This window comes from Salmo trutta, chromosome 15, assembly GCF_901001165.1.
Source record: "Salmo trutta chromosome 15, fSalTru1.1, whole genome shotgun sequence".
Classification (NCBI taxonomy): Eukaryota; Metazoa; Chordata; class Actinopteri; order Salmoniformes; family Salmonidae; genus Salmo; species Salmo trutta.
In genome coordinates, this window is record NC_042971.1 from 63,165,382 (window position 1) to 63,193,067 (window position 27,686).

Below are 27,686 nucleotides of genomic sequence, written 5' to 3' on the forward strand. Positions count from 1 at the left end.
GGGCTGGTTATAACACCAGTGTTGATGGAGATACCCTGGTACTGGGCTGGTTATAACACCAGTGTTGATGGAGATACCCTGGGACTGGGCTGGTTATAACACCAGTGTTGATGGAGATACCCTGGTACTGGGCTGGTTATAACACCAGTGTTGATGGAGATACCCTGGGACTGGGCTGGTTATAACACCAGTGTGTTGATGGAGATACCCTGGTACTGGGCTGGTTATAACACCAGTGTGTTGATGGATATTCCCTGGGACTGGGCTGGTTATAACACCAGTGTTGATGGATATTCCCTGGGACTGGGCTGGTTATAACACCAGTGTGTTGATGGAGAATGGTGTGTCGGGAAAAATGTGTTGATCATATTTTGTCCTGCTGTACTAACGTAGTAACCATATTGCAACCATGTGGTAACATACTGTAATATGTAATATGCTGTAATATGCTGTATTCTATGTGTCTATAATAATGTTTTAGCGGTAATATGCTGTATTCTGTGTGTCTATGAGAATATTTTAGCGGTAACGTGCTGTAATCTTTGTCTGTGATAATATTTTAGTTGTAATATGCTGTATGGTCTCCCCTTGTCTGTCTGTCTGTAGCGATGTACGCCATGGAGATCAACGTGGAGAAGGACAGGAAGACAGGCGACACCAGGATCCTGTCAGCGTCTTCCGTCAGCCCTGACGAGGTGCCCCAGCGTGGGGTCAAGGTCTTCGACGACGGCAGGAAGGTTGTCTATGAGGTCCGCTCGGGGGGGTCCACCACCCTGGAGAATGGGGTTCACCCCTGGAGCTCCCAACAGGTGGACGAGCTGATGCAGCGGGTCGGGGTGCCTGCCGGCAAGGCCGAGGGGGGAAAGGCTAAGGTTACTGTCACCCCTGTTGGCGCTGGTGACACCAAAACCTCCCCCAGCTCCGCTGACCGCACAGATGAGCTCCATACCATCTACACCAACCCCCCAGCCATTCGTAGCCCTACCACCATGGCCCACAAGGTGCCCCAAGCTCCAGGCGCCCCTATCACCACCCAGCCTTCACCCCGTCGGGAGGTGACCTACGAGGGTGAGGTGATGGAGGCTCCCCAGGCAACGGCGGAGAAGCCGGTCACCATGATCTTCATGGGCTACCATAATGTAGACGACCAGGATGAAACCAAGAGGCTGCTGGGATTCGACGGCACCATCAAGGCTGAGATCGTCCTGATCGACGACGACGACGAGAAGTCGTTACGGGAGAAAACAGTCACCGACGGTTACTCCGTAATCGACGGCAACGCCGCCGACCTGGTGTCTGGCGCGCGACCGCTCAGTGACACCACCGAACTGTCGTCAGAGGGGAAGGACGAGAGCTCTGCCACGGCCACCAAGGAACTCCCCTCCCCAGCAGGTATAGAGAAGAAAAAGCCCTGCCGCTGCTGTAGTATCATGTGACCTCATTACTTTAACTACACTACCCACAACTCTCTGTTTTTTTTTCCCCTGGGACTGCCCGGGAGGGAAGAGCTCGTTGGTTTATCAAGGCTCTGATCTTCCTCCTCCCTAAACCCTCCTCCTCCTCTTCCTCATCCTCTTCCTCCTCATGGCTACTAACAGAACCTCCACCTGACCTCTGGGACCTGGCTGGGGTTACATTACTCTCTTTATCTGACCTTTGACCTACAACCTCTCTCCTCTGTGAGCTGGTTGTGTCCAAACCTTGACCCCCCTCTGTGAGCTGGGAAAGCATAAGCATCCCGTCTCATCTCTGGCCTGTCTGAGTTGACCCTAGACACTGACCTTGGGTCAGTTGTTCCTTTCCCCCAATGAACGGTTAAGGACAGGATTGGGCGAGGGTCAGCTGATCCTAGATCTTTAGCTAGGGGAAACCTCACACCGGAGGACAACACTGCCATCCAGACCAGAGCGGACCAGAGCAGACCAGAGTAGGGGTTGGGTTGGACAGTCAGTTGCTAGTTTATGTGTAAACAACACATTATAGTGTGGTGGTTGCTAACTGTTTATTTTGGAATAATAATCAACAATGAGAATAGACAACAGCACATCATCAGAACAAGCATGACACGTCAAGAAAGAAATTGTCTGTAAGAAATAGGCTACAACACAGTCCTTTAACTTGATCGTCTAACCTTAACAGTAATAGGTAGACACTGTTTGTTACAGAACTGGATTTGAAGATGAAAGGGTCAATTTGGGTGTTTGTGTGTCATTTAGATTGGCTCATAACTCAACACCATCTATCTGGAACACCTAAACACTATCTATCAGCCACTCCTGAACACTATCTATCTGGAATACCTAAACACTATCTATCTGGAACACCTGAACACTATCTCTCAGCCACACCTAAACACTATCTATCAGCCACTCCTGAACACTGTCTATCTGGAACACCTGAACACTATCTATCTGGAACAACTGAACACTATCTATCAGCCACTCCTGAACACTATCTATCTGGAATACCTAAACACTATCTATCTGGAACAACTGAACACAATCTATCAGCCACACCTGAACACTATCTATATGGAACACCTGAACACTATCTATCAGCCACTCCTGAACACTATCAATCAGCCACACCTGAACACTATCTATCAGCCACTCCTGAACACTATCTATCAGCCACTCCTGAACACTATCTATCTGGAACACCTGAACACAATCTATCAGCCACTCCTGAACACTGTCTATCTGGAACACCTGAACACTATCTATCAGCCACTCCTGAACACTATCTATCAGCCACACCAAACACTATCTATCTGGAACACCTGAACACTATCTATCAGCCACTCCTGAACACTGTCTATCTGGAACACCTGAACACTATCTATCAGCCACTCCTGAACACTGTCTATCTGGAACACCTGAACACTATCTATCTGGAACACCTAAACACTATCTATCTGGAACACAAACACTATCTATCAGCCACTCCTGAACACTGTCTATCTGGAACACCTGAACACCATCTATCAGCCACTCCTGAACACTATCTATCAGCCACTCCTGAACACTATCTATGAGCCACTCCTGAACACTATCTATCTGGAACACCTGAACACTATCTATCAGCCACTCCTGAACACTATCTATCTGGAACACCTGAACACTATCTATCTGGAACACCTGAACACCATCTATATGGAACACCTGAACACCATCTATATGGAACACCTGAACACTATCTATCAGCCACTCCTGAAGACTATCTATCTGGAACACCTAAACACTATTTATCTGGAACACCTGAACACTATCTATCAGCCACTCCTGAACACTATCTATCAGCCACTCCTGAACACTATCTATCAGCCACTCCTGAACACTATCTATCTGGAACATCTGAACACTATCTATCTGGAACACCTGAACACTATCTATCTGGAACACCTGAACACTATCTATCAGCCACACCTAAACACTATTTATCTGGAACACCTGAACACTATCTATCAGCCACTCCTGAACACTATCTATCTGGAACACCTCAACATTATCTATCTGGAACACCTGAACACTATCTATCAGCCACACCTAAACACTATTTATCTGGAACACCTGAACACTATCTATCAGCCACTCCTGAACACTATCTATCAGCCACTCCTGAACACTATCTATCTGGAACATCTGAACACTATCTATCTGGAACACCTGAACACTATCTATCTGGAACACCTGAACACTATCTTTCAGCCACACCTAAACACTATTTATCTGGAACACCTGAACACTATCTATCAGCCACTCCTGAACACTATCTATCTGGAACACCTCAACATTATCTATCTGGAACACCTGAACACTATCTATCAGCCACACCTAAACACTATTTATCTGGAACACCTGAACACTATCTATCAGCCACTCCTGAACACTATCTATCTGGAACACCTGAACACTATCTATCTGGAACACCTGAACACTATCTATCTGGAACACCTGAACACTATCTATCAGCCACACCTGAACACTATCTATCAGCCACTCCTGAACACTGTCTATCAGCCACTCCTGAACACTATCTATATGGAACACCTGAACACTATCTATCAGCCACTCCTGAACACTGTCTATCTGGAACACCTGAACACTATCTATCAGCCACTCCTGAACACTGTCTATCTGGAACACCTGAACACTATCTATCAGCCACTCCTGAACACTATCTATCTGGAACACCTAAACACTATCTATCAGCCACTCCTGAACACTGTCTATCTGGAACACCTGAACACTATCTATCAGCCACTCCTGAACACTATCTATATGGAATACCTGAACACTATCTATCAGCCACACCTGAACACTATCTATCAGCCACTCCTGAACACTGTCTATCTGGAACACCTGACCACTATCTATCAGCCACTCCTGAACACTATCTATCTGGAACACCTGAACACTATCTATCAGCCACTCCTGAACACTATCTATCAGACACTCCTGAACACTGTCTATCTGGAACACCTGAACACTATCTATCAGCCACTCCTGAACACTATCTATCTGGAACATCTGAACACTATCTATCTGGAACACCTGAACACTATCTATCTGGAACACCTGAACACTATCTATCAGCCACACCTAAACACTATTTATCTGGAACACCTGAACACTATCTATCAGCCACTCCTGAACACTATCTATCTGGAACACCTCAACATTATCTATCTGGAACACCTGAACACTATCTATCAGCCACACCTAAACACTATTTATCTGGAACACCTGAACACTATCTATCAGCCACTCCTGAACACTATCTATCTGGAACACCTGAACACTATCTATCTGGAACACCTGAACACTATCTATCTGGAACACCTGAACACTATCTATCAGCCACACCTGAACACTATCTATCAGCCACTCCTGAACACTGTCTATCAGCCACTCCTGAACACTATCTATATGGAACACCTGAACACTATCTATCAGCCACTCCTGAACACTGTCTATCTGGAACACCTGAACACTATCTATCAGCCACTCCTGAACACTGTCTATCTGGAACACCTGAACACTATCTATCAGCCACTCCTGAACACTATCTATCTGGAACACCTGAACACTATCTATCAGCCACTCCTGAACACTGTCTATCTGGAACACCTGAACACTATCTATCAGCCACTCCTGAACACTATCTATATGGAATACCTGAACACTATCTATCAGCCACACCTGAACACTATCTATCAGCCACTCCTGAACACTGTCTATCTGGAACACCTGACCACTATCTATCAGCCACTCCTGAACACTATCTATCTGGAACACCTGAACACTATCTATCAGCCACTCCTGAACACTATCTATCAGACACTCCTGAACACTGTCTATCTGGAACACCTGAACACTATCTATCAGCCACTCCTGAACACTATCTATATGGAATACCTGAACACTATCTATTAGCCACTCCTAAACACTTTCTACACTACATAACCAAAAGTATGTGGACAGCTGCTCGTCGAACATCTCATTCCATAATCATGGGCATTAATATGGAGTTGGTCCCTCCTTTGCTGCTATAACAGCCTCCACTCTTCTGGGAAGGCTTTCCACTAGATGTTGGAACATTACTGCTATAACAGCCTCCACTCTTCTGGGAAAGGCTTTCCACTAGATGTTGGAACATTGCTGCTATAACAGCCTCCACTCTTCTGGGAAGGCTTTCCACTAGATGCTGGAACGTTGTTGTGGAGACTTGCTTCCATTCAGCCACAAGAGCATTAGTGAGGTCGGGCACTGATGTTGAGAGATTATACCTAACCATGTGATGTAGTGTAGTGAGGTTTATAACATGTCATTGGGTTGATAATGCGACATAGTGTAGTGAGGATTATAACATGTCATTGGGTTGATAATGCGACATAGTGTAGTGATGGTTATAACATGTCATTGGGTTGATAATGCGACATAGTGTAGTGATGGTTATAACATGTCATTGGGTTGATAATGTGACATAGTGTAGTGAGGATTATAACATGTCATTGCGTTGATAATGTGACATAGTGTAGTGAGGATTATAACATGTCATTGGGTTAACCATGTGACAAAGTGTAGTGAGGGTTATAATATGCCATTGGGTTAACCATGTGACATAGTGTAGTGAGGGTTACAACATGTCATTGAGTTGATAATGTGACATAGTGTAGTGAGGGTTATAACATGTCATTGAGTTGATAATGTGACATAGTGTAGTGAGGGTTATAACATGTCATTGAGTTGATAATGTGACATAGTGTAGTGAGGGTTATAACATGTCATTGAGTTGATAATGTGACATAGTGTAGTGAGGGTTATAACATGTCATTGGGTTGATAATGTGACATAGTGTAGTGAGGGTTATAACATGTCATTGGGTTAACCATGTGACAAAGTGTAGTGAGGGTTATAATATGTCATTGGGTTGATAATGTGACATAGTGTAGTAAGGGTTATAACATGTGAAATAGTATAGTGAGGGTTACAGCACTATATTGGGTTGACAATGTGACATAGTGTAGTGAGGGTTATAACATGTCATTGAGTTGATAGTGTGACATAGTGTAGTGATGGTTATAACATGTCATTGAGTTGATAGTGTGACATAGTGTAGTGAGAGTTGTGCTGAAGGTCTACTGAGGTCCAGTTTGTATGGCAGAGTAACCAGACCTTAGTTTACAAGTATTATGGGGTCTGGCCTCGCTATGAAGCAACAGAACAACACTGCTATACTTCACATATACATATATATATATATATATTATTCTACAATGTAGAAAATAGTAAAAATAATGAACACTATCTATCTGGTACTATCTATATATATATATATATAGTACCAGTTAAAAGTTTGGACATGCCTACTCATTCAAGGGTTTTTCATTATTTTTACTATTTTCTACATTGTAGAATAATAGTGAAGACATCAAAACTATGAAATAACACATATGGAATCATGCAGTAACCCAGAAAAATGTGTTCCAACAAATCAACATCTATTTTTTGATATTAGAGATTCTTCAAAGTAGCCATCACTTTGCCTTGATGATAACTCTGCACACTTCTCTCAACCATGACTAAACGGTCACATGGAATATGACTGCTGGTGTGGCGGTAATATGGTCACCAAAACAGCCCTACCCCTCATGGACTGTGGTCTAAAGTAGTGCACTATATAGGGAATAGGGTTCCATAGGGCTCTGGTCTAAAGTAGTGCACTATATAGGGAATAGGGTTCTATAGGGCTCTGGTCTAAAGTAGTGCACTATATAGGGAATAGGGTTCAATAGGGTTCTGGTCTAAAGTAGTGCACTATATAGGGAATAGGGTTCCATAGGGCTCTGGACTAAAGTAGTGCACTATATAGGGAATAGGGTTCCACACGGTTCTGGTCTAAAGTAGTGTAGGGAATAGGACACAGTCGTAGGTTTCAGAACCAACAGAGCTTCTGAGATGTGTAAAGAACATCTCACTGTTCTGTGGTAAACAATAACAACCGTGAAACAAACCACTTTTCAACCCAAACTGACAACAACAAACTAACAAATGCTTTAGTTTTGTTAAGCTGAGGAGTCATTTGATTTTGTTTCACCGTCCTGTTTCCTTTCATCTGATTAGGAGAATTACTCACACTGTCTCTAATGTCTTACAAACACATTCACCTCCATTCTTCCTTCAATCCTTTCAGTCCAGCCTGTCAGCCAGTCAGTCAACCAGTCAGCCAGTCAGTCAGCCAGTCAGCCAGTCAGTCAGTCAGCCAGTCAGTCAGCCAATCAGTCAGCCAGTCAGTCAGTCAGCCAGTCTGCCAGCCAGTCAGCCAGTCAGTCAGTCAGCCAGTCAGTTAGTCAGTCAGTCAGTGGTCTGGTCTGTTGTAGCAGTGAATCTCTATCTAAATTAACTTGTCTAATAAACAGATTTCTCCACTGTGTCCTTCCTCCTGTGTCTTTGCTATGATTCTTTTTCTAACATCTTCCAAAATCAGCACACTACTCTACCACTACTCTACCACTACTCTACCACTACTCTAACTCTACCACTACTCTACCACTACTCTACTCTACTCTACCACTACTCTACCACTACTCTACCACTACTCTAACTCTACTCTACCACTACTCTACCACTACTCTACCACTACTCTACCACTACTCTAACTCTACTCTACCACTACTCTACCACTACTCTACCACTACTCTAACTCTACTCTACCACTACTCTACCACTACTCTACCACTACTCTAACTCTACTCTACCACTACTCTACCACTACTCTACCACTACTCTACCACTACTCTAACTCTACTCTACCACAACTCTATTCTACCACTACTCTACCTCTACTCTAATCTACCACTACTCTACCACTACTCTACTATACCACTACTCTACCACTACTGTACCCAACCACTACTCTACCACTACTCTACCCAACCACTGCTCTACCACTACTCTACTCTACCACTACTCTACTATACCACTACTCTACCACTACTCTACTATACCACTACTCTACCACGACTTTACTATACCACTACTCTACCACTACTCTAACTCTACTCTACCATTACTCTACCACTACTCTACCACTACTCTACCACTACTCTAACTCTACTCTACCACTACTCTACCACTACTCTACCACTACTCTACCACTACTCTAACTCTACTCTACCACTACTCTACCACTACTCTACCACTACTCTAACTCTACTCTACCACTACTCTACCACTACTCTACCACTACTCTAACTCTACTCTACCACTACTCTACCACTACTCTACCACTACTCTACCACTACTCTAACTCTACTCTACCACAACTCTATTCTACCACTACTCTACCTCTACTCTAATCTACCACTACTCTACCACTACTCTACTATACCACTACTCTACCACTACTGTACCCAACCACTACTCTACCACTACTCTACCCAACCACTGCTCTACCACTACTCTACTCTACCACTACTCTACTATACCACTACTCTACCACTACTCTACTATACCACTACTCTACCACTACTCTACCACTACTCTACCACTACTCTACTATACCACTACACTACCACGACTTTACTATACCACTACTCTACCACTACCCTACTCTACCACTACTCTACCACTACTCTATCACTTCTATAGCACTACTATACAACTCCTATACCACTACTCTACCACTACTCTACCGCTTCTCTTCCACTACTCTACAACTACTCTACCACTACTATACCAGTACTATACCACTACTCTCCCACCACTCTAGAACTACTATAACACTACTTAACCACTACTATACCACCAATCTACCACTACTCTAAAACCACTCTAACACTATTCTACAACTACTCTACCGCTTCTCTACCACTACTATACCACAACTGTACAGCTACTATAACACTACCATATCACTACTCTACCAATACTATACCACTACTCTACAACTACTCTACCACTACTACACCTCTACTCTACCACTCCTATAACACTACTCTACCACTACTCCACTTCTACACAAGCACTACTCAACCAATACTCTACCACTACTACACCACCACTGTACCACTACTCTACCACTACTCTACCACTACTCTACCACTACTCTACCACTACTCTACTCTACCACTACACTACCACTACTCTACCACTACTCTACCACTACTCTACCACTACTCTACCACTACTCTACCACTGCACTACCACTATTATACACCTACTCTACCACTACTCTACCACCACTCTACCATTACTATACTCTACCACCACTCTACCACAACTCTACCACTGCTCTACTCTACCACTGCTCTACTCTACCACTACTCTACAACTACTCTACCACTACTACACCTCTACTCTACCACTCCAATAACACTACTCTACCACTACTCCACTTCTACACAAGCACTACTCAACCACTACTCTACCACTACTATACCTCTACTCTACCACTAATCTACCCTACCACTGCTCAACCACTACTCTACTCTACCACTAATCTACCCTACCACTGCTTAACCACTACTCTACTCTACCACTACTCTACTTAAACACTACTCTACCACAACTTTACTATACCACTACTCTACCACTCCTCTACTCTACCACTACTCTACCACTACTCTATTCTACCACTACTCTACTCTACCACTACTCTACTCTACCACTACTCTACTCTACCACTACTCTACCACAACTCTACTCTACAACTACTCCACCACTACACTACCTCTACTCTGCCACAACACTACCTCTACTCCACCACTGCTCTACCTCTACTCTACCACTACTCTACCTCTACTCTACCACTACTCTACCACTACTATACCACTACTCTACCACTACTTTACCATAACTATACTCTACCACTACTCTACCACTACTCTACCACTACTATACCACTCCACTACCACTACCCTACCACTACTCTACCATTACAATACTCTACCACTACTCTACCACTACTATACCACTACACTACTCTACCACTCCTCTACCACGACTTTACAATACCACTACTCTACCACTACTCTACTCTACCACTACTCTACCACTACTCTACCACTGCTCTACTCTACCACTACTCTCCCACTACTCTACAACTACTCTACCACTACTACACCTCTACTCTACCACTCCTATACGACTACTCTACAACTACAATACCACTAATACACCTCTACTCTACCACTCCTATACCACTACTCTACCACTACTCCACCTCTACACAAGCACTACTCTACCACTACTATACCAATACTATACCAATACTCTACAACTACTGTACCACTACTCTACCACTACTACACCACTACTATACCACTACTCTACAACCACTCTACCTCTTCTATACAACTACAATGCCACTACTCTACCACAACTTTACAATACCACTACTCTACCACTACTCTACCACTACTCTACCACTACTCTACCACTACTCTACTCTACCACTACTCTACCACTACTCTACCACTACTCTCCTCTACCTCTGTTTTACTACCACTACTCTACCACGACTTTACTATAGCACTACTCTTCCACTACTCTACTCCACCACTACTCTATCCCTACTCTACTCAACCACTACTCTACTGCTTCTCTACCCCTACTATACCGCTACCTAACCACTACTATACCACCAATCACCACTACTCTACCACTACTATACCACTACTCTACCACTACTCTACCACTACTCTACTCTACAACTTCTCTACCACTACTCTACTACTACTCTACTATTACTCTACCACTACTCTACTATTACTCTACCACAACTCTACCACTACTCTACCACTACTCTACTCTACCATTTCTCTACCATTTCTCTACCACTAATCTACTCTACCACTACTCTACCATTTCTCTACCACTAATCTACTCTACCACTACTCTACCATTTCTCTACCACTAATCTACTCTACCACTACTCTACCATTTCTCTACCACTAATCTACTCTACCACTACTCTACTCTACCACTTCTCTACCACTTCTCTACCACTAATCTACTCTACCACTACTCTACCACTTCTCTACCACTTCTCTACCACTACTCTACTCTACCACTACTCTACCACGACTTTATTATACCACTACTCTACCACTCCTCTACCACGACTTTACTATACCTCTACTCTACCACTACTCTACTTTACCTCTACTCTACCACTACTCTACCACTACTCTACTCTACCACTACTCTACCATGACTTTAGTATACCACTACTCCCCCTCTACTCTACCACTACTCAACCACTACTATACCACCAATGTACCACTACTCTACCACTACTCTTCCACTACTCTACCACTACTCTACCTCTACTCTACCACTACTCTACCTCTACTCTACCACTACTACACCACTACTCTACCACTACTCTACTCTACCACTACTCTACTCTACCAATACTATACAACTCCTCTACCTCTACTCTACCACTACTCTACCACTACTCTACCACTACTATACCACTACTCAACTCTACCTCTACTCCACCACTACTCTTCCACTACTATACCACTACTCTACTATACCACTACTCTACCAATACTCTACCACTACTCTACCTCTACTCTACCACTACTCTACCTCTACTCTACCACTACTCTACCACTACTCTACTCTACCAATACTATACAACTCCTCTACCTCTACTCTACCACTACTCTACCACTACTCTACCACTACTCTACCACTACTCTACCACTACTCTACCTCTACTCTACCACTACTCTACTCTACCACTACTCTACCACTACTCTACCACTACTCTACCACTACTCTACCACTACTCTACTCTACCACTACTCTACTCTACTCTACTCTACCTCTACTCTACCAATACTCTACCGCTACTCTACCACTACTCTACCACTACTCTACCACTACTCTACTACTACTCTACCTCTACTCTACCACTACTCTACTCTACCTCTACTCTACCACTACTCTACTCTACCACTACTCTACTCTACTCTACTCTACCTCTACTCTACCACTACTCTACCGCTACTCTTCCACTCCTCTACCACTCCTCTACCAATACTCTACCACTACTCTACTCTACCACTACTCTACCACTTCTCTACTCTACCACTACTCTACCACTACTCTACTCTACCACTACTCCACTCTACAACTACTCTACCACTACTCTACTCTATCACTACTCTACCACTACTCTACTCTACCGCTACTTAACCACTACTACACCACTAATTGACAATTACTCTACAGTTACAATACTACTACTATTCCACTAATATACCACTACACTAACTCTATTCTACCACTACTCCACTCTACCACTACTCTACTCTACCACGACTTTACTTTACCTCTACTCTACCACTACTCTACCACTACTCTACCACTACTCTACCACTACTCTACTCTACCACTACTCTACTCTACCACTACTCAACCACTACTCAACCACTACTATTCCACCACTCCATCACTACTACACCACAAATTGACAATTACTCTACAACTACTATTCCACTACTCTACCATTACTCTACCACTACTCTGCTCTACATGTTCTCTTCTCTACCACTACTCTACTCTACCACTACTCTACTCTACCACTATGCTGCTCTACCACTACTTTACTATCCCACTACTCTACCACTACTCTACCACTACTCTACCACTTCTCTACCACTACTCTACCACTACTCTACTTTACCACTACTCTACCACTACTCTACTCTACCACTACTCTACTATACCACAGCTTTACTATACCACTACTCTACCATGACTTTACTATACCTCTACTCTACCACTACTCTACCACAACTTTACTATACCACTACTCCACCTCTACTCTACCACTACTCTACCACTGCTCTACCACTACTCCACTCTACCACTACTCTACTCTACCACAACTTTACTTTACCTCTACTCTACCACTACTCTACCACTACTCTACTCTACCACTACTCTACTCTACCACTACTCTACCACTACTCAACAACTACTACACCACAAATTGACAATTACTCTACAACTACTATTCCACTACTCTACCATTACTCTACCACTACTCTGCTCTACATGTTCTCTTCTCTACCACTACTCTACTCTACCACTACTCTACTCTACCACTACTCTACCACAACTTTACTATACCACTACTCCACCTCTACTCTACCACTACTCTACCACTTCTATACCACCAATCTACCACTACTCTAACACTACTCTACCACTACTCTACCACTACTCTACAACTACTCTACCTCTACTCTACCTCTACCACACCACTACTCTACCACTACTCTACTCTACTCTACCACTACTCTACTCTACCACTACCACTACTACACCACTACTCTACTCTACCACTACTCTACTCTACCACTACTACACCACTACTCTACCACTACTCTGCTCTACCTGTTCTCTACTCTACCACTACTCTACTCTACCACTACTACACCACTACTCTACCACTACTCTGCTCTACCTCTACCACTACTCTACCTCTACCACTACTCTACCACTACTCTACTCTACCACTACTCTACTCTACCACTACTCTACTCTACCACTACTACACCACTACTCTACCACTACTCTACCACTACTCTACTCTACCACTACTCTACTCTACCACTACTCTACCACTACTCTACTATACCACTACTCTACCACTACTCTACCACTACTCTACTATACCACTACTCTACCACTACTCTACTCTACCACTACTCTACCACTACTCTACCACTACTCTACTCTACCACTACTCTACCACTACTCTACCACTACTCTACCACTACTCTACCTCTACTCTACCTCTACTCTACTCTACCACTACTCTACCACTACTCTACCTCTACTCTACCTCTACTCTACTCTACCACTACTCTACCACTACTCTACTCTACCACTACTCTACTCTACCACTACTCTACTCTACCACTACTACACCACTACTCTACCACTACTCTACCACTACTCTACTCTACCACTACTCTACTCTACCACTACTCTACTCTACCACTACTCTACCACTACTCTACTATACCACTACTCTACCACTACTCTACCCTACCACTACTCTACCACTACTCTACCACTACTCTACCACTACTCTACACTACTCTACCACTACTCTACCACTACTCTACCACTACTCTACTCTACCACTACTCTACCACTACTCTACCACTACTCTACCACTACTCTACCTCTACTCTACCTCTACTCTACTCTACCACTACTCTACCTCTACTCTACTCTACCACTATTCTACCTCTACTCTATCACACCCTCTACTGTCCTCTACTCAACTGATGTCACACATATTGTAATTAACGTCACATTCACTGCAAATAACGTCACACACACTTCAACTAACGTCACACACACTTTAACTAACGTCACACACACTTTAACTAACGTCACACACACTTCAGCTAACGTCACACACACTTCAACGTGGAAAACTGATTTAATTTAGTAGTCAGGTAATTTCGTTTTTTTTCCACCCAACTTTTAACCTAAATTCACGATGAATTCAAATTAGTTGACAATCAACCAAATGTAGATCTAAACTAGACGTTGAACTGACGTCTGTGCCCATTGGAACACACTGAGACCTGTGTGAGCCCATGGCTAGTGTCTATGTTTAGTATGTACGATAGTGTGACACTAACCGCCACAGTCAAGGATCAATCAATACGCAGGACACACCTGACTTGACAACAGTTTGGTGGTGGTGCTGTCTACAACAGATTATATACCTTTGGGACATCTATCCTGTTTTTAACTCATTTGACAACATAATAAAAATGGCTTATTACCCTCCACATGTATTCTGTGTGTGGGGATGATATCCTAATTGGCCTAATATCCCACCCAGAGCAGGTACAGCACAGTGCTGTGTCCAAATGTATCTCTAGGGTGCCCCCAACAGCCTCAGGTTGGTACTGCAGGAGGTCTCTTCAATTACATATTCAATCAAACCCACGCTGCAGAAAAAATACATTGTTCTTGCACCATACAACAACAAAAAAAACACATTTAAAGTACTGTGATCAAAATTCAAAAAAGACACTCGCACATCCAAGCTATCTTGTTGCAGGTGCATGGTAACAGAGAGATATGATTTAGCTGCTCTTGCTTGTATCACTATTGTTTTATTGAATCTTTACGTATCGACCTCGTAAAGCTTCCAAGTGGCCAATATATTAAGCTTAAAAAAAACAACAGTGATACTAGCAAGAGCAGTGTGCTGGTTTCTCTTTTCATCATAAACAACAGTGATACTAGCAAGAGCAGTGTGCTGGTTTCTCTTTTCATCATAAACAACAGTGATACTAGCAAGAGCAGTGTGCTGGATGCTCTTTTCATCATAAACAACAGTGATACTAGCAAGAGCAGTGTGCTGGTTTCTCTTTTCATCATAAACAACAGTGATACTAGCAAGAGCAGTGTGCTGGATGCTCTTTTCATCTAAGTACTGTGATCAGGTAATGAGCGATAGGGAGATTTTTCCAAAGTGTGTTTTGATTGAATCTGACCATATCAAAGTTTATTTGTCAAATGCTCAGGACACAGCGTAGTGTACACAGTATAATAAGTATTTGCACGCATCATAGGCAGCAGGTGTATCTGTGTAAAACAATGCTTCAGTGGTGGGATGACAAACACCTTATAGAAGGACACGCTGGGGAACATGGAGAGGATAGGAGTCATGGCAACAGATCCAGCTGCTCCTGGAACACACTATGGCCACATACCAAATGGCACCCTACTTCCTACGTAGTGCACTACTTTTGAACAGGGCTAACACATGGGGACCAGGGTGCCACCTGACCACATCCACCTCACATGTCCCTCAGGATTTAGGCCTGCTTTCCTCTATGTGAGAGGGCCAGGGAGGGCGACTGGTAAACTGGGCCAATATACAATGTTAATACAATGCTTGTATTACTGCTACAGTAAATGGTTGTAGTATTCCTGCTACAGTTAATGGTTGGAGTATTACTGCTACAGTAAATGGTTGGAGTATTCCTGCTAAAGGTAAATGGTTAGAGTATTCCTGCTAAAGGTAAATGGTTGGAGTATTCCTGCTACAGTAAATGGTTGGAGTATTCCCAGGGGCTACAGTAAATGGTTGGAGTATTCCTGCTACAGTAAATGGTTGGAGTATTCCTGCTAAAGGTAAATGGTTAGAGTATTCCTGCTACAGTAAATGGTTGGAGTATTCCTGCTAAAGGTAAATGGTTGGAGTATTCCTGCTACAGTAAATGGTTAGAGTATTCCCAGGGGCTACAGTAAATGGTTGGAGTATTCCTGCTACAGTAAATGGTTGGAGTATTCCTGCTACAGTAAATGGTTGGAGTATTCCTGCTACAGTAAATGGTTAGAGTATTCCTGCTACAGTAAATGGTTGGAGTATTCCTGCTACAGTAAATGGTTAGAGTATTCCTGCTACAGTAAATGGTTAGAGTATTCCTGCTACAGTAAATGGTTGGAGTATTCCTGCTACAGTAAATGGTTAGAGTATTCCTGCTACAGTAAATGGTTAGAGTATTCCTGCTACAGTAAACTGTATTACTGTATTCGAACCAGTGACCTTTCGGTTACTGGCCCAATGCTCTAACCGCTAGGCTACCTGTCACCTCTACCCAATGATGATGGGGATATTGTTGACGAGGAGGAGGAGGATGATGGGGATATTGTTGACGAGGAGGAGGATGATGATGGTGATATTGTTGACGAGGAGAAGGATGATGATATTGTTGACGAGGAGGAGGATGATGATGGTGATATTGTTGACGAGGAGGAGGATGATGATGGGGATATTGTTGACGAGGAGGAGGATGATGATGGTGATATTGTTGACGAGGAGGAGGACGATGGTGACATTAATAAAGATGATCTCACCAATGTGACGGTGTTCTTTCTCTAGGTAAAGGACAGACTCCTCAAGTAACCATGTCTACAGGAAACAGGATGGTGTCTAAACCAGCCATCACTGCTATGGTGAGTCCCTTAATATCTATCCATGTATACCAATCCACCCCCTTCTTTCTATCTATCTCTCTATCTATCTATCTGGGGAAACGGAGATACATAGTCAGTTGCACAACTGAATGTATTCAACTGAAATGTGTCTTCCGTATTTAACTCAACCCCTCTGAATCAGAGGTGAGGGGGGCTGCCTTAATCGGCATCCACGTCATCAGAGCCCTGGGAGCAGTTGTTGTTGGCAGTTCATTCACTGACAGCAAAAGGAGGAAAGTATTATGTGATTCTGACTAACAGTTAGTAGAATTTAACAGAGTAATGACTGGTCTAGGAACAGATTAAAGACCAACAGAGTAATGACTGGTCTAGGAACAGATTAAAGACCAGAGTAATGACTGGTCTAGGAACAGATTAAAGACCAGAGTAATGACTGGTCTAGGAACAGATTAAAGACCAGCAGAGTAATGACTGGTCTAGGAACAGATTAAAGACCAGAGTAATGATTGATCTAGGAACAGATTAAAGACCAGAGTAATGACTGGTCTAGGAACAGATTAAAGACCAGAGTAATGACTGGTCTAGGAACAGATTAAAGACCAGAGTAATGACTGGTCTAGGAACAGATTAAAGACCAACAGAGTAATGACTGGTCTAGGAACAGATTAAAGACCAGAGTAATGACTGGTCTAGGAACAGATTAAAGACCAGCAGAGTAATGACTGATCTAGGAACAGATTAAAGACCAGAGTAATGACTGGTCTAGGAACAGATTAAAGACCAGAGTAATGACTGGTCTAGGAACAGATTAAAGACCAGAGTAATGACTGGTCTAGGAACAGATTAAAGACCAGAGTAATGAATGGTCTAGGAACAGATTAAAGACCAGAGTAATGACTGGTCTAGGAACAGATTAAAGACCAGAGTAATGACTGGTCTAGGAACAGATTAAAGACCAGCAGAGTAATGACTGGTCTAGGAACAGATTAAAGACCAGAGTAATGACTGGTCTAGGAACAGATTAAAGACCAGAGTAATGACTGGTCTAGGAACAGATTAAAGACTAGAGTAATGACTGGTCTAGGAACAGATTAAAGACCAGAGTAATGACTGGTCTAGGAACAGATTAAAGACCAACAGAGTAATGACTGATCTAGGAACAGATTAAAGACCAGAGTAATGACTGGTCTAGGAACAGATTAAAGACCAGAGTAATGACTGGTCTAGGAACAGATTAAAGACCAGCAGAGTAATGACTGGTCTAGGAACAGATTAAAGACCAGAGTAATGACTGGTCTAGGAACAGATTAAAGACCAGAGTAATGACTGGTCTAGGAACAGATTAAAGACCAGAGTAATGACTGGTCTAGGAACAGATTAAAGACCAGCTGGGTTGATAAGGGAGGATCATGTAGTCCAGGCCAGTGGTTAGAGAGTCGCCACAGGTCTGTCCGACAAGAACAAGTCCAGATGTCTTTAGAACAGGTTTTTTCCAGATGTATTAGTTCCTTTTTGAACAACTATGTGTTGTGGTTTATAAAGACCTGAAGATAGAGTCCAGTATTGATCACACAGAGAATTAGCAGCAATACAGGTAGATACTGCACAGACACTAACAATATGGCCTCCAATAGCTAAACTAGCTTAGCATATTACTATGGCCAGTACTGTCTGACTTAGCATATTACTATGGCCAGAACTGTCTTACTTAGCATATTACTATAGCCAGTACTGTCTGACTTAGCATAGCATATTACTATGGCCAGTACTGTCTTATTTAGCATATTACTATAGCCAGTACTGTCTGACTTAGCATAGCATATTACTATGGCCAGTACTGTCTTACTTAGCATATTACTATAGCCAGTACTGTCTTACTTAGCATATTACTATGGCTGGTACTGTCTGACTTAGCATATTACTATAGCCAGTACTGTCTTACTTAGCATATTACTATGGCTGGTACTGTATGACTTAGCATATTACTATAGCCAGTACTGTCTTACTTAGCATATTACTATGGCCAGTACTGTCTTACTTAGCATATTACTATGGCCGGTACTGTCTTAGCATATTACTATAGCCAGTACTGTCTTACTTAGCATATTACTATGGCTGGTACTGTATGACTTAGCATATTACTATAGCCAGAACTGTCTTACTTAGCATATTACTATAGCCAGTACTGTCCTACTTAGCATATTACTATGGCCGGAACTGTCTTACTTAGCATATTACTATGGCTGGTACTGTCTTACTTAGCATATTACTATGGCCGGTATTGTCTTACTTAGCATATTACTATGGCCAGTACTGTCTGACTTAGCATATTACTGTACTGTCTTACTTAGCATATTACTATGGCCAGTACTGTCCTACTTAGCATATTACTGTACTGTCTTACTTAGCATATTACTATGGCTGGTACTGTCTGACTTAGCATATTACTATAGCCAGTACTGTCTTACTTAGCATATTACTATGGCCGGTATTGTCTTACTTAGCATATTACTATGGCCAGTACTGTCTTACTTAGCATATTACTATAGCCAGTACTGTCTTACTTAGCATATTACTATGGCTGGTACTGTCTGACTTAGCATATTACTATAGCCAGTACTGTCTTACTTAGCATATTACTATAGCCAGTACTGTCTTACTTAGCATATTACTATAGCCAGTACTGTCTTACTTAGCATATTACTATGGTCGGTACTGTCTTACTTAGCATATTACTATGGCTGGTACTGTCTGACTTAGCATATTACTATAGCCAGTACTGTCTTACTTAGCATATTACTATGGCTGGTACTGTCTGACTTAGCATATTACTATGGCCAGTACTGTCTTACTTAGCATATTACTATGGCCGGTACTGTCTTACTTAGCATATTACTATGGCCGGTACTGTCTTACTTAGCATATTACTATAGCCAGAACTGTCTTACTTAGCATATTACTATGGCCGGTACTGTCTTAGCATATTACTATGGCCGGTACTGTCTTACTTAGCATATTACTATGGCTGGTACTGTCTTACTTAGCATATTACTATGGCTGGTACTGTCTTACTTAGCATATTACTATGGCTTGTACTGTCTTATTTAGCATATTACTATGGCTGGTACTGTCTTACTTAGCATATTACTATGGCCAGTACTGTCTTACTTAGCATATTACTATGGCCGGTACTGTCTGACTTAGCATATTACTATGGCCAGTACTGTCTTACTTAGCATATTACTATGGCCAGTACTGTCTTACTTAGCATATTAGTATGGCCAGTACTGTCTTACTTAGCATATTACTATGGCCAGTACTGTCCTACTTAGCATATTACTGTACTGTCTTACTTAGCATATTACTATAGCCAGTACTGTCTTACTTAGCATATTACTACGGCCGGTATTGTCTGACTTAGCATATTACTACGGTCAGTACTGTCTTACTTAGCATATTACTATGGTCGGTACTGTCTTACTTAGCATATTACTATAGCCAGTACTGTCTTACTTAGCATATTACTATAGCCAGTACTGTCTTACTTAGCATATTACTATAGCCAGTACTGTCTTACTTAACCATTTATTCTGGTGTCTCACCCTCCCCTGCCTCTTCCTCACTCCCCCTCCCCTGCCTCTACCTCACCTTCCTCCCCTGCCTCTACCTCACTCCTCCTTCCCTGCCTCTACCTCACTCCCCCTCCCCTGCCTCTACCTCACTCCCCCTCCCCTGCCTCTACCTCACTCCTCCTCCACTGCCTCTACCTCACTCCCCCTCCCCTGCCTCTACCTCACTCCCCCTCCCCTGCCTCTACCTCACCTTCCTCCCCTGCCTCTACCTCACTCCTCCTCCCCTGCCTCTACCTCACTCCCCCTCCCCTGCCTCTACCTCACTCCCCCTCCCCTGCCTCTACCTCACTCTTCCTCCCCTGTCTCTACCTCACTCCTCCTAACCCTGCCTCTACCTCACTCCTCCTAACCCTTCCTCTACTTCCCTCCTCCTCCCCTGCCTCCACCTCACTCCTCCTCCCTTGCCTCTACCTCACTCCACCTCCCCTGCCTCTACCTCACTCCTCCTCCCCTGCCTCTACCTCACTCCTCCTAACCCTGCCTCTACCTCACTCCTCCTAACCATGCCTCTACCTCACTCCCCCTCCCCTGCCTCTACCTCACTCCTCATAACCCTGCCTCTACCTCACTCCCCCTCCCCTGCCTCTACCTCACTGCTCCTCCCCTGCCTCTACCTCACTCTTCCTCCCCTGCCTCTACCTCTCTCCCCCTCCCCTGCCTCTACCTCACTCCTCCTAACCCTGCCTCTACTTCCCTCCTCCTCCCCTGTCTCTACCTCACTCCTCCTAACCCTGCCTCTACCTCACTCCTCCTAACCCTGCGTCTACTTCCCTCCTCCTTCCCTGCCTCTAGCTCACTCCTCCTCCCCTGCCTCTACCTCACTCCTCCTCCCCTGCCTCTACCTCACTCCTCCTCCCCTGCCTCTACCTCACTCCTCCTCCCCTGCCTCTACCTCACTCCTCCTCCCCTGCCTCTACCTCACTCCCCCTCCCCTGCCTCACTCCTCCTCCCCTGCCTCTACTTCCCTCCTCCTCCCCTGCCTCTACCTCACTCCCCCTCCCCTGCCTCTACCTCACTCCTCCTCCCCTGCCTCTACCTCACTCCTCCTAACCCTGCCTCTACCTCACTCCCCCTCCCCTGCCTCTACCTCACTCCCCCTCCCCTGCCTCTACCTCACTCCCCCTCCCCTGCCTCTACCTCACTCCTCCTAACCCTGCCTCTACCTCACTCCCCCTCCCCTGCCTCTACCTCACTCCCCCTCCCCTGCCTCTACCTCCTCCCCCTCCCCTGCCTCTACCTCACTCCCCCTCCCCTGCCTCTACCTCACTCCCCCTCCCCTGCCTCTACCTCACTCCCCCTCCCCTGTCTCTACCTCACTCCCCCTCCCCTGCCTCTACCTCACTCCCCCTCCCCTGTCTCTACCTCACTCCCCCTCCCCTGCCTCTACCTCGCTCCTCCTCCCCTGCCTCTACCTCACTCCCCCTCCCCTGTCTCTACCTCCTCCCATCTCCTTCTATACATTAAGTTTTTAGTCATCCCCAAAGCTTTTTCAAGGTTTGAATAGGTCGGTCATCTCAGACAGGTCAAAGACTGCATGAGCAGATGTCACTGTGACATCTCTCCGAATGATGAAATGGACTGGAAATACACTGAGTGTACCAAAACATTAGGAACACCTGCTCTTTCCATGACAGACTGACCAGGTGAATCCAGGTGAAAGATATGATCCCTTATTGATGTCACTTGTAAATCCACTTCAAATCAGTGTAGATGAAGGATTTTTAAGCCTTGAGACAGTTGATACATTGATTGTGTATGTGTGCCGTTCAGACGGTGAATGGTTGCCTTTGAACGGGGTATGGTAGTAGGTGCCAGGCGCACCGGTTTGAGTGTGTCAAGAACTGCAAAGCTGCTGGGGTTTTTTCACGCTCAACAGTTTCCCGTGTGTATCAAGAATTGTCCACCACCCAAAGGATATCTAGCTAACACACAAGCTATTGGGGGGCCATGTAACTGTCATCAAGGTCTATTTATGTATTTTTTTCATAAATAATTTTGACAGTAACCCTCCAAAAAGTTCATAATAAATATTTTTAATTTCCACATGTACTAGGAAGCTAAGAAACAAACACTGAGCTTCCTAGTACACATGGAAATTAAAAAGGTTTTATAAATCAATTTCAGACCAAGAGCCTATTGCTTCTTAGGTAGTTATTTATACATTTTAGTTTAGAAAAAAAATCTCTCCACAGAAGCGACAACTTACAGGGACGGTTAAAATAGATTGACGTAGCAACGTCAGGGAAACTGGGCGAAAGGGAGCGGTGCTTCAAATACAGCCGCGTTCTGCAACATCTTGAATTGAGCCTCTCGTACTCCTTAATTACCTGCCTCAACACGTTATGGAAAGAGATGGAAAGAGATCAACTGTGTAGGAAGCTCTGGGAACAAGTCGTCTGGATGCTGGAAAGACAAGAAATTGGCAGATGCGACACATTTATCATATTTAGCAACAACGGTTCTTGAGGGCTCAAACAAAAAGTGGTTGGTTTGCGATTTCGTTCATACTGGTGAACCTGCGTTTGAGTTGTGCGGTTACAAACGGTCCCTTATCTCTGGGATATCTGGCATGCATCATTCGAGACTACGTTTAAATTGTGTGCTGCACAATGGACATCTAATGCACAATGTCTCAGGAAATACTGTCTGGGATGTCATTACTAGGCCTACAGGCCGTGGTGAAAACATTTGCACACAAAATAGCAAGGTGAGGCAGGAGCAAACTATAGCTACTATAGCCCTCGACTTAGAAAACAAGAGAGAGACAAGCAGTAGCTACTATAGCTACTATAGCCCTCTATGTAGAAAACAAGAGAGAGAGAAGCAGTAGCTACTATAGCTTCTATAGCCCTCTATGTAGAAAACAAGAGAGAGAAGCAGTAGCTACTATAGCTACTATAGCCCTCTATGTAGAAAACAAGAGAGAGAGAAGCAGTAGCTACTATAGCCCTCTATGTAGAAAACAAGAGAGAGAGAAGCAGTAGATACTATAGCTTCTATAGCCCTCTATGTAGAAAACAAGAGAGAGAAGCAGTAGCTACTAGCTTCTATAGCCCTCTATGTAGAAAACAAGAGAGAGAAGCAGTAGCTACTATAGCTACTATAGCCCTCTATGTAGAAAACAAGAGAGAGAAGCAGTAGCTACTATAGCTTCTATAGCCCTCTATGTAGAAAACAAGAGAGAGAGAAGCAGTAGCTACTATAGCTTCTATAGCCCTCTATGTAGAAAACAAGAGAGAGAGAAGCAGTAGCTACTATAGCTACTATAGCCCTCTATGTAGAAAACAAGAGAGAGAGAAGCAGTAGCTACTATAGCTACTATAGCCCTCTATGTAGAAAACAAGAGAGAGAAGCAGTAGCTACTATAGCTTCTATAGCCCTCTATGTAGAAAACAAGAGAGAGAGAAGCAGTAGCTACTATAGCTTCTATAGCCCTCTATGTAGAAAACAAGAGAGAGAAGCAGTAGCTACTATAGCCCTCTATGTAGAAAACAAGAGAGAGAGAAGCAGTAGCTACTATAGCTACTATAGCCCTCTATGTAGAAAACAAGAGAGAGAGAAGCAGTAGCTACTATAGCTTCTATAGCCCTCTATGTAGAAAACAAGAGAGAGACAAGCAGTAGCTACTATAGCTTCTATAGCCCTCTATGTAGAAAACAAGAGAGAGAGAAGCAGTAGCTACTATAGCTTCTATAGCCCTCTATGTAGAAAACAAGAGAGAGAGAAGCAGTAGCTACTATAGCTTCTATAGCCCTCTATGTAGAAAACAAGAGAGAGAGAAGCAGTAGCTACTATAGCTACTATAGCCCTCTATGTAGGGACATAAGAGAGAGAGAAGCAGTAGCTACTATAGCTACTATAGCCCTCTATGTAGAAAACAAGAGAGAGAAGCAGTAGCTACTATAGCTTCTATAGCCCTCTATGTAGAAAACAAGAGAGAGAGAAGCAGTAGCTACTATAGCTACTATAGCCCTCTATGTAGAAAACAAGAGAGAGAGAAGCAGTAGCTACTATAGCTACTATAGCCCTCTATGTAGAAAACAAGAGAGAGAAGCAGTAGCTACTATAGCTTCTATAGCCCTCTATGTAGAAAACAAGAGAGAGAGAAGCAGTAGCTACTATAGCTTCTATAGCCCTCTATGTAGAAAACAAGAGAGAGAAGCAGTAGCTACTATAGCCCTCTATGTAGAAAACAAGAGAGAGAGAAGCAGTAGCTACTATAGCTACTATAGCCCTCTATGTAGAAAACAAGAGAGAGAGAAGCAGTAGCTACTATAGCTTCTATAGCCCTCTATGTAGAAAAACAAGAGAGAGAGAAGCAGTAGCTACTATAGCTTCTATAGCCCTCTATGTAGAAAACAAGAGAGAGAGAAGCAGTAGCTACTATAGCTACTATAGCCCTCTATGTAGAAAACAAGAGAGAGAGAAGCAGTAGCTACTATAGCTACTATAGCCCTCTATGTAGAAAACAAGAGAGAGAGAAGCAGTAGCTACTATAGCTACTATAGCCCTCTATGTAGAAAAGAACAGAGACAAGCAGTAGCTATTATAACCCTCTGTGTAGAAAACAAGAGAGACAAACTGTAGCTTCTATAGCCCTCTATGTATTGTCACACCTGCTCCAGCTTCCCCTCTCTGTTGCTCGAGGGCGCCAGGCTGCCCATCATTACACGCATCAGTGCTTCATTGGACTCACCTGGACTCCTTCACTTTGTTGATTTCCCCATCTATATCTGTCTGTTCTTCAGTTTGATCCCGTGTCAGCTTTATTTTTGTTTTGTTGCCCCCCCCCAGATGCTGTTCCTGTTTTGTTTGATTTTCTTTTTTCCTTTACATGTTCGCTCCCTGTACTTGCTTCTCGTCTCCAGCGTCGGTCCTTACATGTAGAAAACAAGAGAGAGACAGGCAGACACAGAGAAAGAAAGAGAAAAAGACAGACACAGAGAGAGAGAGAGACGCAGCAAAGAATACTTGAGTATAATTGTTATTCTATTTGATGTGTAATTTGTATTAAAAGTGTATAAATAGCAGCTTAATGCTGTATATAGCTATAGGTAGTAGGCTACACTGCATAATGAAATAATCCCTAGTAAACTAATGATTTGAGGGTGGACTGACTGTATTATTTGGCAGTAATAGACTGGTTTTACACACAACAACTTTCTATCCAAGCTGGGAGAGAGTGCAGAGATGGCTCATGTCTGGCAAGTTCAGGTAGGCGATCAGTTATTTGAATTTTTAACTTGAATTACTGAAACAATTAATTACATTATTGCCACTAGCCAGAAGTCTAAATGTCACCAGTGCAGTATCATATATACTGTAGCTTCGTGAAATATTAGGCTTAACAAAGTGACCATTATGACCAAAATTGGCCTACCAATAAACATTTATACAAATCATATCAACAGATGTCACAAAGTGCTTATACAGAAACACAGCCTAAAACCCCAAACAGCAAGCAATGCAGATGTAGAAGCACTAGCTAAAGCAAAGCTATAGGCTACATGTACACGCGTAGCACGAGCTCCAGCAGGTATATTTCACTGGTCATCCCCCAAAGCCAACTCCTCCTTCGGCCGCCTTTCCTTCTAGTTCTCTGCTGCCAATGACTGGAACGAACTGCAAAAATCCCTGAAGCTGGGGACTCATATCTCCCTCACTAGCTATAAGCACCAGCTGTCAGAGCAGATCACAGATCACTGCACCTGTACATAGCCGATCTGTAAACAGCCCATCTATCTACCTACCTCATCCCCATACTGTATTTATTTATTTATCTTGCTCCTTTGCACCCCAGTATCTCTACTTGCACATTCATCTTCTGCACATCTATCACTCCAGTGTTTAATTGCTATATTGTAATTATTTCGCCACTATGGCCTATTTATTGCCTTACCTCCCTAATCCTACCTCATTTACACACACTGAATATAGACTTTATCTATTGTGTTAATGACTGTTCACTTGTTTACTCCATGTGTAACTCTGTGTTGTTGTATTGTGTCGAACTGCTTTGCTTTATCTTGGCCAGGTCGCAGTTGTAAATGAGAACTTGTTCTCAACTAGCCTACCTGGTTAAATAAAGGTGAAATAAAAAAAAATAAAAAAAATAAAAAAATACATACCTTGGCGCCACAGAAAGCTAATCATCGATTCGATAGGCAGCCTCATAGACATGTCGCAATAACAGCACCATGGACAGGGACCGGAAGTCTATTCTTTGTGAGTGGCTGCTTGGCTGACGCATTACATTTTTATTTTAGGGAGTGGGGTTGGGGGCGTGGTGGGGGAGGGGGGGGGCGGGGTGGGGGAGGGGGGGGGCGTGGTGGGGGAGGGGGAGGGGGGGCGAACTCCGAACTTGCCGGGGTCCAGAGAAACTGCATTATGCCAGTGCCTCTCACTTATCACCAGTTAGTTAGTCTATTGTTGCACAACGTCATTGTTCTAGAGAGTCTGCTGTGTGTACTGTGTTTGTTATTGTTTTCCCCCCCCACTGGGGGGCCGTGTTCCGCTCCGGTGCTACCAGGAGGTGGTACAAAAAGCAGGATGG

The 27,686-nt window shown here is 43.6% G+C and overlaps 1 protein-coding gene across 4 annotated transcripts in view; it reads left to right on the forward strand.

Annotated features, from left to right (window-relative positions):
* palm2akap2 (PALM2 and AKAP2 fusion) overlaps positions 1-27,686 on the forward strand; it is a 166,338-nt gene that overhangs the window by 86,313 nt on the left and 52,339 nt on the right. For 3 of the 4 annotated variants that reach the window (XM_029692452.1, XM_029692451.1, XM_029692453.1), the window contains exons 7-8: positions 607-1,392; positions 17,446-17,519. In XM_029692452.1, coding sequence (XP_029548312.1) covers positions 607-1,392; positions 17,446-17,519 — 860 coding nt within the window. Of the gene's footprint in view, positions 1-606; positions 3,471-17,445; positions 17,520-27,686 lie in introns of those variants that run through there. The other variant, XM_029692455.1, reaches the window with a different exon arrangement.